This window comes from Carlito syrichta, unplaced genomic scaffold, assembly GCF_000164805.1.
Source record: "Carlito syrichta isolate Samal-C Ts95f unplaced genomic scaffold, Tarsius_syrichta-2.0.1 Scaffold80634, whole genome shotgun sequence".
In the NCBI taxonomy this organism is placed as follows: Eukaryota; Metazoa; Chordata; class Mammalia; order Primates; family Tarsiidae; genus Carlito; species Carlito syrichta.
In genome coordinates this window covers 645,550-664,760 of record NW_007024730.1, presented here as the reverse complement: position 1 = coordinate 664,760, position 19,211 = coordinate 645,550, and the positions used below count along the sequence as shown (strand labels likewise).

At 36.1% G+C, this 19,211-nt stretch overlaps 1 protein-coding gene across 7 annotated transcripts in view; it reads right to left on the bottom strand.

The window, feature by feature from the left end:
• The window catches only part of RFWD2 (ring finger and WD repeat domain 2), a 179,228-nt gene that overhangs the window by 666 nt on the left and 159,351 nt on the right, over positions 1 to 19,211 (bottom strand). For all 7 annotated transcript variants that reach the window (XM_021710953.1, XM_008055217.1, XM_021710944.1 and 4 more), the window contains one exon: positions 1,652 to 1,696. In XM_021710953.1, the coding sequence (XP_021566628.1) occupies positions 1,652 to 1,696 (45 nt within the window). The remainder of the gene's footprint in view (positions 1 to 1,651; positions 1,697 to 19,211) is intronic.

The window sequence follows — 19,211 nt, the reverse complement described above, 5'->3', positions numbered from 1 at the left end:
TTAAATTGTTACTGTTTAGGATTTTAATTTATCTGTTTCTTCCACCGATAAACATTGCTTATAGTGATCAAGATATACAGGACCTAAAATTGTGCCTTTTCCTACTGCTGCATTCATTTCCTAGTCAATCATCTGGCATCAAGATATTTTGTTAATTTTTGGAATCAAAGTAGTATATTGTCATAAAAGTAAGTTGTGATTTGCTAAAACTAAAAATAAGAGGATGCGAATAGCTAAGAAAGGACATAGGAACATGAGGATGCTTATAAGACACTATTAAAAAGGATTATATTAGATGAAGACTACAATTCTAAGTGGCAAATATTTATAGGTACAATCTTTCCCCTCTTGCTCTGCTAAGGTTTTACTAATATCTGTGCTTCCCTAATGCCTTTGATTATATAAAGCAAGTAGGCTACTTAAGAGGTCAATGCTGCTGAACAAAATCTGAGATTTGTCAGTGAGATTCGGTAATGCCTATGTAGTTTTGAGCACCTGCAGGTATTTAACAATCCCAATTGCTCGAAAGCCCAAACTTGAAGAATGAGGTGTCCTTTCATTTCATGCTTTGACATGAGAATAAGTCAGAGAAAGACTGAGAGCCTACAGAGAGATACCTAAATCAGAGATTTCCAAGATATTCTGCCATCTTGCTTTGAAATTCCAGAGCAAAACAAACATTGATAGTTCAAAGGCCTGGTTCTCATTTGACCTGACCATGGTTCTCTAAAGAGGCTTTCCAAACAGAGAAACTAGCTGCCTAAAACAGGAGATGACCATGTAATTTAGTGCAGTTCTTATGCTTTGATATTGGTTGTTTCACCTCCACTGGAAAATGTGATAGAATTGGATTTGCTCCCTTGGTTGCTGGGTCATTCTCCACTTAAGATGAAGTCTAAGTAACCTATGACAAATTAATGCTAAGTGGCAGGGGAAATAGACATTTAATTTAAAAAATCCCGATATTTCCACCAAATCAGCAGAGAATATTTGGAAAGAACAGCCAACCTCAGAACAAGTGCTGATCAAACTCATGGACTGAAAACCTCTACCAACATGGTGTTTCGTTTAGAAAGTTCACCGCTTAGCTCAGGATTTATTTATACAATGTATCATGCTAAAGTACTAAATAGCCATCAGTCAATTTTCTCTTGAACACTAAAATATTTTTCCCCCTTCGGCAATTGAGGAAAAAACCCTACTTTTCAGGAAACAGAAGGAAGAGAAACAAGGAGAAAGAGAAGAATAAAATAAGAGTAAGCTAGGTTGAAATCCAGTGAGCATCTAAGCATCTGCTGATGTATCTTGGGCCCTGTCAACCAAACACCCTGTGGGGTAGTTGCACTACATAATAGAAACTAAACAATGTCTAGCCCAGAGTGACTGTTTAGCAATCTTCACCTGTTTTCCAATCTGACCATCTATCAATACATCCAGTATCAATACAACTTCAACAAGGACTATCATCTTCTTCATAGTTGCAAGCTACCTACCTATTCTTTTTTCCCTTCAATCAAACCATTTCCAAGAAGACAGAGACTCATGATTTGGAATGATCTTCAAGGTTCAGTACAATCGTGTATTTCCATGATTCTGTTATAGTCTAAAAATGGATCCGAGTTTAAAAATGGAGATGTATAAAACAGCTTACCTTAATTGTACCCTGACTGTTAGCAGCAATCAGCACATTGGACTCCTGAAAAAGAACAAAAGTTTTTAAAAGTACAGAGAAGGATTTCCTGGAGAGTAGTTCAATAGAGTAATTTCCTCGTCATCCTTCTTTGTTCACTTCACTCTAAGATACCAACAATCTAATGTGGAGAGCCAACTTTAACATGTTTTTAACTATGAGTTTTAAATATAAGATCCCATATTTTGAAGATTAAGTTAAAAAATAAAGTTAGAAGCAGAGTAGGGCACTTTCTTTTTTTTTTTTTTGTTGGAGTCTCACTTTGTCAACCAGACTGGAGTGTAGTGGCACGCTTCCGGCCACCGCAGCCTCGACCTGCTGGGCTCCGGAGATCCTTCCGCCTCAGCCTTCCAAGTAGCTGGAATTACAGGCACGTGCTACTACGCCTGGCTAGTTTTTTATTTATTGTAGAGATGAGGTCTCGCCAAGTTGCCCAGGCAGGTCTTGAACCCACGGGCTCAGGCAATCCACTCACCTCGGCCTCCCAAAGTGCTGGGATTACAGGCTGAGTCAACGAGCCTGGCCTATGGCACTTTCAAAGGTAAAGAAAAATAAAAGGGAAAAGGGTTGCCAATGGAAGGATAGCCAAGGGAAACAAAAACTGAAAATGGGAAAAAAGAATAACTTGAAAAAAACGAAGTGAGCAACTGCTTTCCCAAAACATTCATTCTTCATTCATTTTCTCCCATCAAATACTAGTAACTGATGTAAATGTTGCCAACATCTTTGGTACAAATCTCTATGAATAGACATTTGGTATTAGCAAAACAAGAAAATGTGAGTATTTATCTGGAAGAAAAAGGCTATCTTTCTTTTTAATTATTCTATCACTCAGCATATGCATTTTTAATAACTTGGTGATTACTTGAATGAGAATGCATATGGTAAAGTATTTTTATATTCTAAGCCAGGGAAAAACATTTTTTTGGAAAGTAGGAAGGATGGGAAAAGAAATGGACAAGACTGAGTTTACTACAGGGAATCTTAGAAAGTGGGAAAAACTGAGACATGCCTGCTGTTGGAAACAGGACATCTGCAATTTGCAAGTGTTGAAGCCTTTTGCTTTCCAGGGCTGGTAGCTAAGAGGAGAAGAGACTCAAAATGACCAGAGAGGTCACATGGCTGACAGAAAGAGCAAGTCCAAACGCTGGCTATGAGAAACAGATGAAGTGGTCCAACTCAGTGAAGGACAGGCTCTGCCTGAATGTCCTTCAGGTTTCATTAAAAAATGATGAGGAGAAGAAAGAAAACTCTTGGTCTGAATGCTGGGAAGTTACTTCAGCCAAGCTGAGTTAAACTTCAGTTTCTTTGATATGAGTAGTGTGTGTTTTACAAACTCGTGCATTTCTATTTGAGAAAATAAATAACTTCTTCTACTGTTCCAGAATTTTTAGGAGGATTAGAATATTCCTTGGAATTAGTCAGTCATGTCAAAAGTCATAGTTGTGTGAAGGAGAAATAAAGACAGGTAGGGATGAAAATTGCTGGAGTTTTCCCTTAAATCAGCACAAGGGTTCCTGAACATAGAATTAAAATTAATTTAAATATCAACTTTGGGAATTTATAGGTGATTTCTGTGCATAGAATCAATGCTTCCATATTGGGAGGATAGGGGTGAGGGACCAGGAAGATTATTGGGATTTATCTACTCTTTCAGTGATCTGAATTTAGAAAGTGGTTGGAGTGGGTTTTGGATATCCTGGAGGAATATAATTCACTCTGAGTTTGTCAAGAGGCAGAATTTCCATGTCTGCCTCAGAAAACAGTAAAAAGCGGCAATGTTTAGTCCAATACTGATTTCTTTCTAGCAGGAACTTTAAACAATCTGTGTGATACCAGAACTGTCACTCTTAGAGAATCCAGAAACTATTCTCCTGTAAACACTATCCAGAAAAGAAGCTGAAAATTGCACTAATCAATCTAGTTGCTATTTAAAGAGAGGAAAGACTACTTTGCAAGAGAACTACAGTCAGAAGTCACTAGGTGCTGAAGCCCAAAGTCCCATCTCTTTCTGCCACTTGGGTCTAGTCACCTTTTAATATAAAGAAGGAAGACACAGAAATTTATTGAAGATGAAGACTTCCTTGAAGGTCCACATATGAACTGATTGCCCAGTTTAAATGGTCTTCAGGACTGACATATATATGTGACACAGTGTCCAAAAAATTCTTATAAACATTCAAAACTACAAACAATGAAAGAAAAGTAATGACTTTAAATCTTATTATACCCTCTTCCTCCAAAGATCATGTGATTACAAAAAAGTGATTTAGGAATAAGCTATCAAATAGCCAGAAAACGGCTTAAGACAGATTTTTTTTTTGTATACAACAGAAAAATAAAACTAGATATTTTACTTCTAGCATAGAGATCTGGAAGTAATATGTACCAGGCTGTTACTTTAAATTTTGAATAGTTCTTGACTGCATTTCAGATGATTGGTAACTACTAGCTGTTCCTGTGGACTCCTAGAGCCTAATGTAAACAAGTTTTACCTCAACGAGTTGTTTTTACTTACTAAATAAAATAAAAATGCCAGCCAGTAATCCTTATTATTTTCTCCCTCTTTTTTGACAGTTTTATAGCAGAACTCTACTTAAGGCTAAGCTAATAAAATATCCAATACTTTCTCTTATTATGAAGAGATTAGGAAAAGACAATGGAAAAATTAGCAGATTTTAATAAAAATAGAAGACACAGAAACATACATCAACTTGCTTTAAAAGCCAGTGATATTATGCTAACTTACACTATAACAAAACTGCATTTTTAGTAGCATTCATAGGCTATTAAAAAAGAAACCCCTATATCTACTGGAACAGTTTTCTCTTTATCAGCTTGCTTTAAAAAGGATCACAGCTGGGCGTGGTGGCTCAGCCTGTAATCCCCGCGCTTTGGGAGGGTGAGGTGAGTGGATTGCCTGAGCCCACAGGTTCGAGACCCGCCTGCGCAACTTGGCGAGACCTCATCTCTACAATAAATCAGAAAAATTAGCCAGGCGTGGTAGTGCGTGCCTGTAGTTCCAGCTACTTGGAAGGCTGAGGCGGAAGGATCGCCGGAGCCCAGCAGGTCGAGGTTGCGGTGGCCGGGAGTGTGCCACTGCACTCCAGTCTGGGTGACAGAGTGAGACTCCAACTCAAAAAAAAAAAAAAAAAAAAAAGGATCACCATAGCCAATACATTAAAATCTTGAGCAAGCTGAGAAAGAACAATTTTTCATTTGGCTTGCAATTGGGTGACTTGTTACTAGAGATAGATAATTTTAATGTAGGTATAAATATGTATAATTTATCTAAATATAAAACATATAAATATATAAAAACAAACAACTTCCATTTCTGGCTATAACATAGTAAATGGACTGGATTTGCTCTCCTACTATAAAAAACTAGAAAACTGAGCAAAATATGTAAGATAACTTGGGACCCACAGTACCGGACTGTGGTCTGAGAGAAGATAAACAAATGAGGCTAGTCCTAGAATCACCCTTTCTGTTCAGAGTCCATTTCTGGACCACAAAGCAGGAAAGTGGCAGGGCACAACAGATGAGGCAATGGAGAATAAAACACCACAAAATTTGGCAACACAGAAAAGGATACAACTGAAGCAGAGGAAAAAAGGCTGGAGGGTGGAGGAAGAGATTAGCATTTTAGTGACCTATAGGACAACATACAGCTCAATAAATGTATAACTGGAGTCCCAAATAGATAAGGAACAGAAAAAGCATATGAAAACACAAGACTAAAAATTTTCCAAATCTGCAAACTATAAACCCACAAATCCATGAAGCTTAACTCTAAAGCATAATACCACATCAAGGCACATCACAGTTACATTGCTGAAAGCAAGTAACAGAGAAAATCTTGAATACAGCTAGTGGGAAAAAGACACATTAAATACAGAGGAACAAGACCACCAATTTCTCATCAGAAACAACACAAGTCAAAATCAACAGGACAGTGTCTTCAAGATAATAAAGAAGAAAGCTGTCAATCTAGAAATATTATCCAAAAGTAAAAACAAAGACATTTTCAGATAAACTAAAACTGAGATACTTTATCAAAAGCAGACTTGCATTGAAAGAAATTGTTAAAGTTAATATGAAAATTCATGAAAATACATATCTAAAAAAAGATATGAAGACAACTGAAAATGGTCAATACATGGATAAATATAAAAGATATTTGCTTTCATGTTTTTAAGTTTCCAAGATAATTGCTTATTTTAAGCAAAAATAATAAGAATGCATTGTGGTGATTACAACATAAGCATAAGTAAAGTATATATGGCAGCAAAAGCACAAAGGTAAGAGGGGAAAATAGAAGTATACTGCTGTCAGTTTCTTCCATTATACATAAAGTGGTATAATCTGAAGGTACACTATAAAAAGGTGAACAGGAATATTATAAATCTTAGAAGAACCACTGACAACATAAAAGCAACAACATAGCTAATGAACTAGTAAGGGAGATAAATATAAAATACTCAATGAAAACCAAATAGCAAGATGAGAGACATAAAACCAATGATATTGATAATTAAATATAAATGGCCTATTACAATTAAAAGGCAAAGATAAGGCTGGATAAAAGACCAAGATCCAACTCTACACATCTATAAGAATTACAGTTTCAATATAAAAAAATAGATAAATGGCTGGGTGCAGTGACTTTGCCTATAATTCCAGTGCTTTGGGAGGCCAAAGCAGGAAGACAGCTTGAGTCCAGAAGTTTGAGACCAGCCTGGACAACACAGCAAGACCCCAACCTACAACAATTAAAAATAAATGAGCCAGGCATGGTGGCATGTACCTGCAGTCCCAGCTACTCGAAAGGTGGAGGCAGGAGAATTGCTTAAGCCCAGGAGCTGGAGGCTGCAGTGAGCTATGATTGTGCCACTGCATTCCAGCTTGAGCTAGACAGCAAAACTATGTGTCTAAAAAAATAAAATAACAAAATAAGAAAACAAATATAAAGCAAAAGACAGGAAAAAGATAATTAATGCAAATAATCATAAAAAAGCTAGAATGACTAAAATATTAGATAGTTAACTTCAAAACAATATAACCAGAGATAAAGACAGATACCTCATAATTTAAGGGACAATTTATAAAAACAAACAAAAAAACGACATGCATATCTATTTAAAATAGAGCTTCAAAATACACAAGGCAAAAACTGATAGAAGTGAATGGAATAGATAAAATTTGCTCATGTTTGGAGATTTCAACTTTTTTTTTTTGTCAGAGTCTCACTCTGTCGCCTAGGCTGGAGTGCAGTGGCATGCTAATGCAGCGTTACATTACTGGGCTCAGGCAATCCTTCTGCCTCAGTCTTCCAAGTAGTTGGAACTACAGGCATGTGCCACCACTCCCAGCTAATTTTTTAATTTATTGTACAAAGTCTCGCCAAGTTACCCAGGTTGGTCTTGAAGCCCTGGCTCAGGCAATCCTTTTGCCTCTTCCTCTCAAAATGCTGGAATTATAGGTGTGAGCCACTGTGTCCAGCAACACTCTTATTTCAATAACTCAAAGAATAAATAAACAGAAAATCAATAAATATATAAAGACTACAACAATACTATCAAAACTGAATTGAACAAATACTTATAGAATATTTTATTTAAGTGGCAAGACACATACTCTTTTCAAGTACATGTGAACTAGCTCCCAAGAAAGACCACGTGCCAGACCACAAAAAAAAACCTGCAGAAAATTTAAAGGATTAAAATCATAAAAGTATGTTCTCTGAAGAAACAGAACTAAAGTAGAAAATAACAAAAACTAATCTGGAAGAAACCTGCAAATATCTGCAAACTTAAAAACATACTCTTGGATGGTGCGGTGTCTCATGCCTATAATCCCAGCATTTTGGGAGGCTGAGGCGAGAGGATGGCTTGAGTACAGGAGTTTGAGATCAGCCTGCACAATATAGTGAGACCGTATCTTTACAACAACAACAAAAAAATTAGCTGGATTTGGTGGCACATGCCTGTAATCCCAGCTACTTGAGACCAAGGCAGGAGGATCCTTTGAGCCTACAAAGTCAAGGCTATGATGGCGCCACTGTACTCAGATCTGAGCAACAGAGTGAGACTCCAACTCAAAAAAACAAACAAAAAACTCTTAAATAACCAAGGGATCAAATAAGAACTCACAGGAAAATGAGAAATCATTTTGAACTAAAAGGTAATACAAACAATATATCAAAATTTGTGTAATATAGCTAAAATAGTACTTAAAAAGTTACAACTTCTGCTGGGCATGGTGGCTCAAACCTATAATCCCAGCAGTTTGGGAGGCCAAGGCGAGAGGATTGCTTGAGTTCAGGGCTTTGAGACCAGTCTGGGCAACTTCGCGAGACCTCGTCTCTACAATAATTAAAAAATTAGCCGGCTGTGACGGTGCATGTCTGTAGTTCCAGTTACTTGGAAGACTGAGGTGGAAGGATTGCCTGCGTCCAGCAGGTAGAGGCTGCGGTGGCCTTGAGCATGCCACTGCACTCCAGCCTGGGTGACAGAGTGAGACTCCAACTCAAATAAATAAATACATAAATACATAAAATTACAGTTTCCAAAACTTGCATTAGTAAAGCAGATAAGTTTAACATTAATGATGTAATAACTTGTACCTTGAGAAGCTAAGAAAGGAGCAAACTACATACAATATAAGTACAAAAATGGCAGTAGTAAAGAACAGAAATCAGTAAAATCAAACCAAAGAAGAGGTTAAAATTGTTAAAATAAAAAGAGAATTCTTTGAAAAACATCAATAAAATTGATAACAAAAAGGGAGAAAACATAAATTAATAATATCAGGAATAAATGATAGGATACCACTAGAATCCTACAAATATTAAAAGAATATGAGGGGGAAACTCAAAAAATCCAGAATCTATTTATAAAAAATTATGTATTTATTCTTATAAATTTAAACTTCAGTCATCTTCAGAGTACTCTCAGTTGGATGTCATACACTTATCGAGACACTTTTTTCACTGTTCAAAAGTTTTGAACTCATCAGTTTTGACACCTTTTAGTGATTCTGCCATTTTTTGTTTCATGTCTTCCACATCGGCAAAACACTTCCCTATGAGGACTTTTTTCATCCAGGAAAACAAAAAAAAAGTCGTTTGAGGTGAGATTGGGTAAACAGGGAAGGGTAGGGTACGGAGTTCATGCTGTTTTTGGTCAAAAACTACTGAACACTCAGTGCGGTGTGGACAGGTGCATTGTCATGGTGGAAGAACCAGTCACCTCTCTGTCACAACTTGGGACATTTCTTCCACAAATCATGACGCAACCTTCTCAAAAATTCCAGATAAAAATTCTGGCTGACTGTTTGATCTGGAGGAACATATTCTGCATGTACTACAAGAGGCATATACTCCAAAAGATAATTTCAGGTTTAATGGATCCCCCCTTGTAGTTAGAAAATAAATACTATGAACAACTTTATGTCAATAAAATTGACAGGTAATGAAATGAACAAAAACTGATAGGTAACGAAAATCCTATGAAAATTGCAACTTTTCAAATATGACAGAAGGAAGAAAAAGTTGTTAAAACTGAACACTTAGAAACTCAGTTCATGATTCAAACAAAAATTGAGAAAGACATTATTTAAAAAAAAAAAAATGGCAGGGTGCAGTGGCTCATGCCTGTAATCCCAGCACCTTGGGAAGTAGAAGCAAGAGGACTGCTTGAGCCCATTAGATTGAGACCAGCCTAAGAAACATGGCGAAATCTTGTCTCTACAATAAATAAAAAAATAGCTGGGTGTTGTGGCATGAGCTTGTAGTTACAGCTACTTGGAAAGCTGAGGTGGAAGGATAGCCTGAGTCTAGCAGGTTGAAGCTATGGTAGCTTTGATCATGCTATTGCACTCCAGCCTGGGCAACGTGATTCTGACTCAAACAAAAAATTTTTTTTGCTAACCAACAGTCTTTATAAACAGATGTAAAGAAAATTAACAAGCCGGGCATGATGGCTCATGCCTATAATCCTAGCACTTTGGGAGGCTGAGGTGAGAGGACTGCGTGAGCCCATGTGCTTGAGACTGGCCTGGGCAACTTGGAGAGACCTCATTTCTACAATAGATCAAAAAAATTAGTTGGGTGTGGTGGTGCATGCCTATAGTTCCAGCTACTTGGAAGACTAAGGCGTAAGGATCACCGAGCACAGCAGGTCAAGGCTGCAGGGGCCGTGAGCGTGCCACTGCATTCCAGCCTGGGAGGTAGAGTGAGACTCTGACTCAAAAACAAAAACAAAAACAGTAAGCAATATTCAGTCATATATTAAAAAAAGAGCATTATATGTAAGTGGGATTCATCCATATATTCAAATTGCTTTTTAATATTATATATATATAACTTGTTATGCAAAGAGAATAGAAGAGAAAAATCATAAATCACAGCACAGAAAACACACTTGACAGATTAATCACTTATTCATAATAAAAATTCTCAGCAAACTAAAAATAGAAAGATACTTCCTCAAGGTGTTAAGGAATTCTTTGATGAAAAAACTTCCAGCTAACATCATACTTAGTAGTTAAATACTGAACTCTTTCTCCCTCAAACTGGGAGCAATGTTTGCTCTCACCACTTCTATTCAACACTGTATTAGAGGTACAGTGCAAGTTTTTTTTTTTTTTTAAAGAAAGAAGATAGATATATAGCTACTAGAACTAATAAAATGACTTCAGTAAGAATGCCAGACACAAGGTCAATCCCAAAATCACTTTACTTCCATAATAATAAATTATTAGCAAATAGAGTTTTAAAAAAATATTTATAATAGCATAAAAAACATCAGCTGGCTCATCCTGTAATCCTGCGCCTTTGGGAGGCTGAGGTGAGTGGATTGCCTGAGCCCGCAGGTTCGAGACTCGCCTGGGCAGCGAGACCTCATCTCTACAATAAATCAAAAAATCAGCCGGGCATGGTAGCGCATGCCTGTAATTCCGGCTACTTGGAAGGCTGAGGTGGAAGGATCGCCGGAGCCCAGCAGGTCGAGGCTGCGGTGGCCGGGAGCGGCCACTGCACTCCAGTCTGGGCGACAGAGTGAGACTCCAACTCAAACAAAACAAAACAAAAACAAAAAAAACCCAAAAAACATCAGCCACTTACAACCAACTCAAAATATATGTAAGGCAAATGGACAATTATAAAACAATGCTGGGAGATATTAAAGAACACCTAAATAAATGGGCAGATATACAATGTTCATGAGCCAGAGACTGAATACTGTTAAGACGTCAATTACTTTTAGGTTATTCACTGGCTCAATACAGTCCTCATCAAATCTCACAAATTTTTTTAGTAGAAATTGGCAAATTTATTCTAAAATTTAAATGAAAAGGCAAATATTGGAAAGGAAAACTAAAACTGAAGGACTTATACACCATGACTTAAAATTCTACTAAAAAACTTCAATAGTTAAGGCAGTATATGATATGGATAGACATATGAATCAAAGACATAGAAAAGAAAGCCCTGAAACAGATCCATATGTGATCAATTCAATTTTAAAACAACTTGGCTAGTTAAAAAAGCAATAATTTTACAAATGGTACCAAAACAACTGTGGGTATGTGAAACAACCATATGTGGGCTGAAACAACTATATTTATGGAAAAGAATGAATCTCAATCCTTATATCATGCCATTCCAAAAATTAATTCTAAATAAAACACAGACATAAATGTAAAAGTTATAACAATAAAACTTGGAGGAAAAAAAACACCCAGAAAAAACCTTTGGGTTGGCACATTTTTCTTAGGATAAAAAAACATATACTATAATAGAAGAAAACCCTGACAAACTGAACTTCAAAAATTTTTTAAAAATAACTCACAATGCAATAATTACACTTTTACAAAAGTGACAATATCTAGTGTTGACAGGGGTATGAAACAACTGGAATAATCTTACAACGATGGCAGGAGTGCAAAATATACTCATGCACCACACAATGACATTCCATCAACAACAGATCAAGTATATGGCGATGTTAGCATAAGATTACTGCATTTTTTAATCATGAGAGTGTACTTTTTCTACTTATTAACAAAAAAAGTTAATTATGAAACAGGCTCAGGTAGACCCTCCAGGAGGTATTCCAAGAGAAGGTAGTGTTACTGTAGGATATGACGGCTCTATGAATGTTATTGCTCCTGAAGATCTTCCATTATGATAAGATGTGAGGGTGAAAGTGATTTTTTTTAGATTAGTAAATAAAATTTATTTAGAAAGTAAATTAGAGAGAGAGAAAGAGGAGACTCACTTCCCCAAGGTAGGAGAGGGGGCCAAAGTTAGGAAACATGGCCTGGCCATAGCTCAAAGAGCACATGGCCACACCATAGTTTACCAAGACAATGGCCACAATGACCTAGCAATGGGAAAAGTTATATTTTAAAAAGTAAAAAAATAGGCTAGGTGCAGTGGCTCACTTCTATAATCCCAGCACTTAGGGAGGCCGAGGTAAGAGGACTGTTTGAGCCCACGGGTTTGAGACCAGACCTGGTAACTTGGCGAGACATCAACTCTACAATAAATCAAGAAAACATAGCCAGGAGTGATGGCATATGTCTGAAGTTCTAGCTACTTGGAAGGCTGAGCCTAGGAGGTTGAGGCTGCGGTGACTGTGAGCATGCCACTACACTCTAGCCTGGGTGACAGAGCGAGACTCCAACTAAAAAAAAAAAAAAAAAGATGAAAAAAATTTTAAAATAAAAGAAAACATAAAGCTATAATGAAAATATTTTAGGCCAGATGTGGTAGCTCACGCCTATAATCCCAGCACCTCAGGAGGCCAAGGCAGGAAGATTGCTTGAGCACTGGAGCTCGACACCAGCCTAGGTCACATAGTAAGACCTTGTTGCTACAAAAATTAAAAAATGAAGAATTAGCCAGGCATGGTGGTGCACACCTGTAGTCCTAGCTACTCGGAAGGCTGGGGAAGAATAATTACTTGAGCCTAGGAGTTTGAGGGCGGCAGTGAACTGCAAACATGCTACTGCATTCCAGTCTAGGTAAAAGGGTGAGACCCAACTCAAAAACAAACCAACTAAAAACAAAAACGCCAGCCTTGGAAACATAATGAAACCTCATCACTATAATTAAAAAAAAAAAAAAAATTAGCTGGGCATGGTGGTGCACACCTGTAGTCCCAGTTACTTAAAAGGCTGAATAAAAGGCTGAAGTGGAAAGATTGCCTGAGCTCAGCGGGTCAAGACTATGGTAGCCATCATCGTGCTACTACCCTCCAGCCTGGGCAACAGAGTGAGATTTTGACAGAGAGAGAGAGAGAGAGAGAGAGAGAGAAAGAGAGAGAGAGAGAGACAGAGAGACAGAGAGACAGAGACAGAGAGACAGAGACAGAGAGAGAGAGAGAGAGAGAGAGAAAGAGAGAGAGAGAAAGAAAGGAAGGAAGGAAGGAAGGCAGGAAGGAAGGAAGGAAGGAAGGAAGGGACAAAGGAAATATTTTATACAGCTGTATAATAATTTTTTTTTGTTTTGAGTTGGAGTCTCACTCTGTCACCCAGGCTGGAGGGCAGTGACACGCTCACAGCCACTGCAGCCCTGACTTGCTGGGTTCAGGTGATCCTTCCGCCTCAGTCTTCCAAGTAGCTGGAACTACATGCATGCGCCAACACACCTGGCTAATTTTTTGATTTATTGTAGAGATGAGGTCTTGCCAAGTTGCCTGGGCTGGTCTCGACCCTGTGAGCTTAGGCAATCCTCTCAGCTCGGTCTCCCAAAGTGCTGGGATTATAGGCATGAGCCTCCACGTCCAACTGTGTTTTAAGCTAAATGTTATTACAAAAGTGTCAAAAGTTTTTAAAAATTAAAAAATTTATAGAATAAAAGTTACAGTAAGCTAAGGTTAACTTATTACTGAAGAAAATTTTTTTAAATAAACAGTGTAGCTTAAAATGTATAGCATTTATAAAGTTTACAATAGTGTACAGTAATGTCCTAGGCCTTCACATTCACTCACTGACTCACTCAGAACAATTTCCAGTCCCGTAAACTCAATTCATAAAAAATGTCCTATACAGGTGTACTATTTTTTTACCTTTTATATCACATTTTTACTGTACCTTTTCTAAGTTTAGATATGTTTAGATACATAAATACTTGCCACTGTGTTACAACTGCTTAGTATTAAAGGCAGGACGGCTTTGTAGCCTAGAAGCAATATAGGGTATACTACATAGCCAAGGTGTGTAGTGGGCTACACCATTCAGGTTTGGGTAAATATACTCTATTATGTTTGCTCAATGATGAAATCACCTAATAATGCATTTTTCAAAATGCCTCACTGCTGTTAAGCAACGTATGGCTGTAATACAACGACTATGGGAAAAGGTCTGACAGTGTATTAAAAGAAATTCACAACTACTCTATAATCTATTAATTCCACTCGTAGGTATTTATCCAAAACAAACAACAACATATATCCATACAAGCACTTTTTGTGAATGCTTACAGCTGCTTTATTCAAAATAGTTGAAAACTGGAAACAAGTTTAATGTCTAAAACTGGTCAACAGATACATAACTTGTGGTATAGTCATAAAATGGATTACTAATAAACTACAGATACAGGAAAAAACAGACAAATTTCAAAAATGTCATGCTAAAGAAATGAACCCAGGCATAAAAGGTACATATTAAATTATTCATACTATTTGAAATTCTAGAAGAAACAAAACTAACCTATGGTGATAGAAAGCAGATTATTAGACTGGCGTGAAAAAAGGGAGGAGACTGATTATAAAGTGACACAAGGAAATTTTTTGGGTAACGAGAATATTATTGAGGTAGTAGTTATACATTTGTCAAATTTATTTAACTAATACTCTTAAAATGTATGTCATTTACAAGTATATAAGTTATACCTCAATGACATCAATTTTAAAAAGCAGAAAACAAATACAAGCATAAATATATATTTTATAAGTTTACATCCAATATTGGACTTTACCAATTAAATATCATTATTCATGATTTACATACTTACTGATTTCTCAACATAATATATAAATCTCTTACCACTACTGTATTTAGAGGATCTCTACAACCATTCAAAATAATGCCAAAGCTATTTCAGCTTTGAATACAGAATGCAGAATTATCAAAATAGAAATGTAAAAATTTCTGTCAATCTTTTTTCCCAGTTCAATATAAAATAAGGATGATTTGATTTTATATATAAGCCTTGCTACTTATTGTGATAAATATTTCCACCCTCCACCTCCTCTACTTTTTTAACAAGAAAAGATTACCTATTAAACAAAATCAGAATATAAACTTAGTTTAACATTTTTCTCCAAATGTTAGACATGTTAAACTTGCTTCTCTTCCTTTCTGAACAATGCACAACTTTATAGAAAAAATAAAACGAAAAAGATCTTGTGTTAATAAACTTTAATATTTAAACCATATGGAAAAATTCCTATAAAAAACTTACCAAAACTGATTAAGAAGAAACGGAAAACATAATCATTCTACAAGCATTAAAAAAAACGAGTCAACCGCCAAAAAATTTTTCTACTTCAGGTTTATATGACTTCATTTACAAGTTCAGGCAAATATCCAAGCAAGGAATAATTCCATATTACACAAATTTTTTCATAGAAAAGAACAATTCTTAAATATAAAGCTAATAATATCCCTCATGACATCTGTATCCCTGACATTAATAATACAAGAAAGGAAAAGTAGGCTAATGTTATTCATGAGGACAGATGAAAGAAAACCCTAAATAAAGTAGGAGCAAGTCAATTTTAGCAATACATAAGGACAATAATAAATTCTTCCAAACTGGGCCTATTCCAACAATGTAAGGCTGGTTCAGTATTAGGTAAAAACAATTAATGTTATCTACCATATAAATATTTTTAAAAAATACTTTATCCTAAACAGGTACAAAAGCAAGCAATAATATACTTAAGCATTCATTTATGATAGGAACTCCTAGCAAGTTGAAAATTGAAGAAAACTTTGTGTAAGAAAGGGTATATATCTATAAAAATCCTACTGCAGATGTATTTAATGATAAAATGTCAAAAGTTCTCCCTTTGGTGAGGAGTAAGACAAGAATGCTAGATATTATTTTTATTCAACATTACAGTAGAAGTTCTGGCCATCAGAATAAGACAAAGTGAATAAAAGAAATAAAAGCATAATCACTGGAAAGGTAGACATTAAATTTCCATTATTTGTGGATAATATTACTGTGTACATTAAAAAAATCCAATGAATGTAGAAATGAATAATTAAAATAAATAAAAGAGTTTAGCAAGATTGTTGGATTAAAAAAGGAGACAATAATGAGTTCCTCAAGGGCTACTGTGACATATTTGTCTTTTTTTAGAAAAAAGTATTTATTGGTTTACTTGAATAGATAATATACACACATGGTAAAAATTCAAACAGTACAAAAAAGTAGGTGAAAAGTGAGTGTCACTCATCCCCCAGTTCCTAAGTCAACTATTATTATTATATGTGAAATCTTTCTTGGCAAACTACTTGGGATTCTTTGAATCCCAAGGTGGAAAGCTAAACTTGACATTCAATTCTAAGCCTCTCGATCATCTAAGAGAGGTCTGTAGTTATCTACAAAAATCCTACCACAGGATTCACAGAGTTCACTTCTGTATTCATGGACATGTCAGTAATTGATGTTCAGGATTAAATGGGCCACAACTATGTAAGACCATCTATATTGCTAAAATCAAATTAACAAAGCATGTGGACAAAATATAAATGCTATATAGACAGCTAAGATCATTGTTGTTATGACCAAACAGACACATACATAAGTGTCTGGCATAAAGTATGCATCTTATAAGTGAGAGTTCTTAAAGTGAGGGGAAGGTGCTCCTAGCTTAGGCAGTCAAGGAAGGCAAGCAAGGGAACCCAAAATGATCAAGGGGGCAGGAAGAAAACAAGAGGGTTATAGAAGCTAAAAGAAGAGTTCAGGAAAGAGAAGCTACCCAAAACTGTGAAAAATCATGAGGCGATGAAGACTGTTTGGTAATAATGACATTGGATTTGGCCATTTAGATGATGACTTCAAAAGTTATTCTATCTAATGGCCAAATCTGCATTATAAGGGCCTTTGCACATGACCATCCCTAATTCAGGCTTTAGATACTGCCTTTGACAGAACTTCTCCAGAAAACAATTGCTGATGTCCAAGGTGATACAGTGTGATGGCTAATTTTAGATGTCAACTTGACTGGATTAAGAGATATTTAGAGAGCTGGTTAAGCACTATTTCTGGGGTGTGTGTGAGGGTGTTTCCAAAGGAGATCAATGGATAAGTCAATGGACTGAGTGGGGAAGATCAGACCTCAATGTGGGTGGGCACTATCCAATCAGCTGGGGACCTGGATAGGACAAAAAGGTAGAAAGAAAAATTGCACGCGCTCTTTTAAACTAAATGTATTATACCAGAGTTAGCATTTTATTCATGTAGTAACAAAAGTCACTGGCTAGAAGAGATAGGATTAGTTTTTCTATGGTATTGTATGAGATCAGAACACGCCACTCCACAATATACCATTCTGGCATAAGGATTATTCTGAGCTGAAGGCAACTGAGAGACATTCTCTCTATGAATACAAACATCTGGTTTCTCACTGCCAGAAAAGAGTGTTAATTTGCAGTGATGACTTCCTGTCACTGAAAATAAAAGACCACACCTGTCTTCAGCTATTTTCATACCAGGATTATAAACATCAAAGTATGGGCTTTGCTTCATTTATTTGGGGTGGGTGGTCCAATTGCATCCTGAAAATTAAAATGGCTTCTCTTCTCACATGGAACGAGTTCACAGACACTGCATACAGTCAAATCTGACCCAGCTCACTCAGGACCCAGCAGCCACAGAACATTTTCAAATAAAATTTCCCTTTCAGCTTTTCTTCTTATGGATGATCTACAGTTGCTTTATGAACATCCTCTCCTTTCCCTTGAGAAGAGACACAGATATAATATGCAGAGATTCTAAAAATTTTTCTTTGATTTGAACAATGCTTTGTTAAATGACAGTATTCAACTGTCCAATTTCATCACTTGTGCCATAGTCGATTTCCTGACATGCAGAATTATTCTTTCATTAAAATCACTTTCTAGTAGATCTGTTTATTCATTTCACTTTTGTCTGGGTTTGATTCATCAGGAGAATCTCCCATTAGACAAGAGTATTCATTTACCTTAACATAGATATAAATCTGTGCTGTACATAGGCAGCATGGTGAGAGCACAAACATATTCAGACACTGGTTCCAAGATGATCTTCAAAGGTTTTTAAGTATATACCATTTGTAAGCCCAATAATTTCTTTCTGCCCTTGACCTATCTTTATGTGTTTTTTTCAATTGACTTGGTAAAAGTATATTTAAATATGTCTAAGAAAGAATGACAAAACCATAGTCTATCAATAGTTGACCCTCCCTGTATTCTATAAAGGATCCAAGACTGAATGAATTAGTTGTATGAATTGTGTTTGCAAGAAAGACATTAAATGAACTCTGCAATTTTAGATTCTTAAATTCTAAGATCTGTGTCTCACGGTACTGTCTTACAAATATATATTTAAAAAATATCATCACATAACCATTTATTGAGCACTAGAGGCAGTTACTTTGTTAGAAACTTTATATGGAATATTTCATTCAATCTGCACAGCAATCCAATGAAGAAAATAGACTTTTCATCATCGATTTATAAAGACAAAACATGGTCTCAGAGAGACTTAATAACTTGTCCAAATTCACATATATGGTCAAGGAATCATACTGACTCAGTAGGCTTATCACATGCCTGGGCCCCATTCTGAATTTATTAAATCAGAATGGAAAGACACAGGAATCTTAGGAGGACATAAGATATGTTCAGAAGGACCTAAATTCTCATATGCTATATATAAACATTACATTACATATCTTATAAACTTAGCCTTATTATACACAAAATTTGGCCTTTCTATATCTCCTTACATGATTTCAAGTGATATCATTAGAGGAAAGGGCTTAATGACAGAACCAAAGTGGTAGAGAATGCTCCATAGTTTGTACACAGAGCTATGCCAGGCCAAACGCCACTCCCTCCAAGCCTCCTACTCCAAATCCCAATTTGAAATCTGAAAAATTGAAGTTTCTTCATTACAAGGAAACACTTTAAAGATCATATAGTTAAACCCAAATCTTCTCTTTCTTCCCCACTGGTTTCCTTGATACTGGGTCCTCCTAATCATAAAATAAAATGATGATTATGAATAGAAAAGCATAGTCATAATCTCTGATTAATAGAGTAATGGATCCTTGTTTTAGCAAAATATATTGTCTTTATTACACTGCTAATGACTTTTTGACTCCTTCAAACAAATATTTGCTCTTATAACTAATTTAACTAATGGGAAACAATGATTCACACTAAGTGAGAGGAACTCTAGATTTGGTGGCTATCATAGCTTCAATTCTAAAACTTTTTTTTTTTTTTTTTTTTT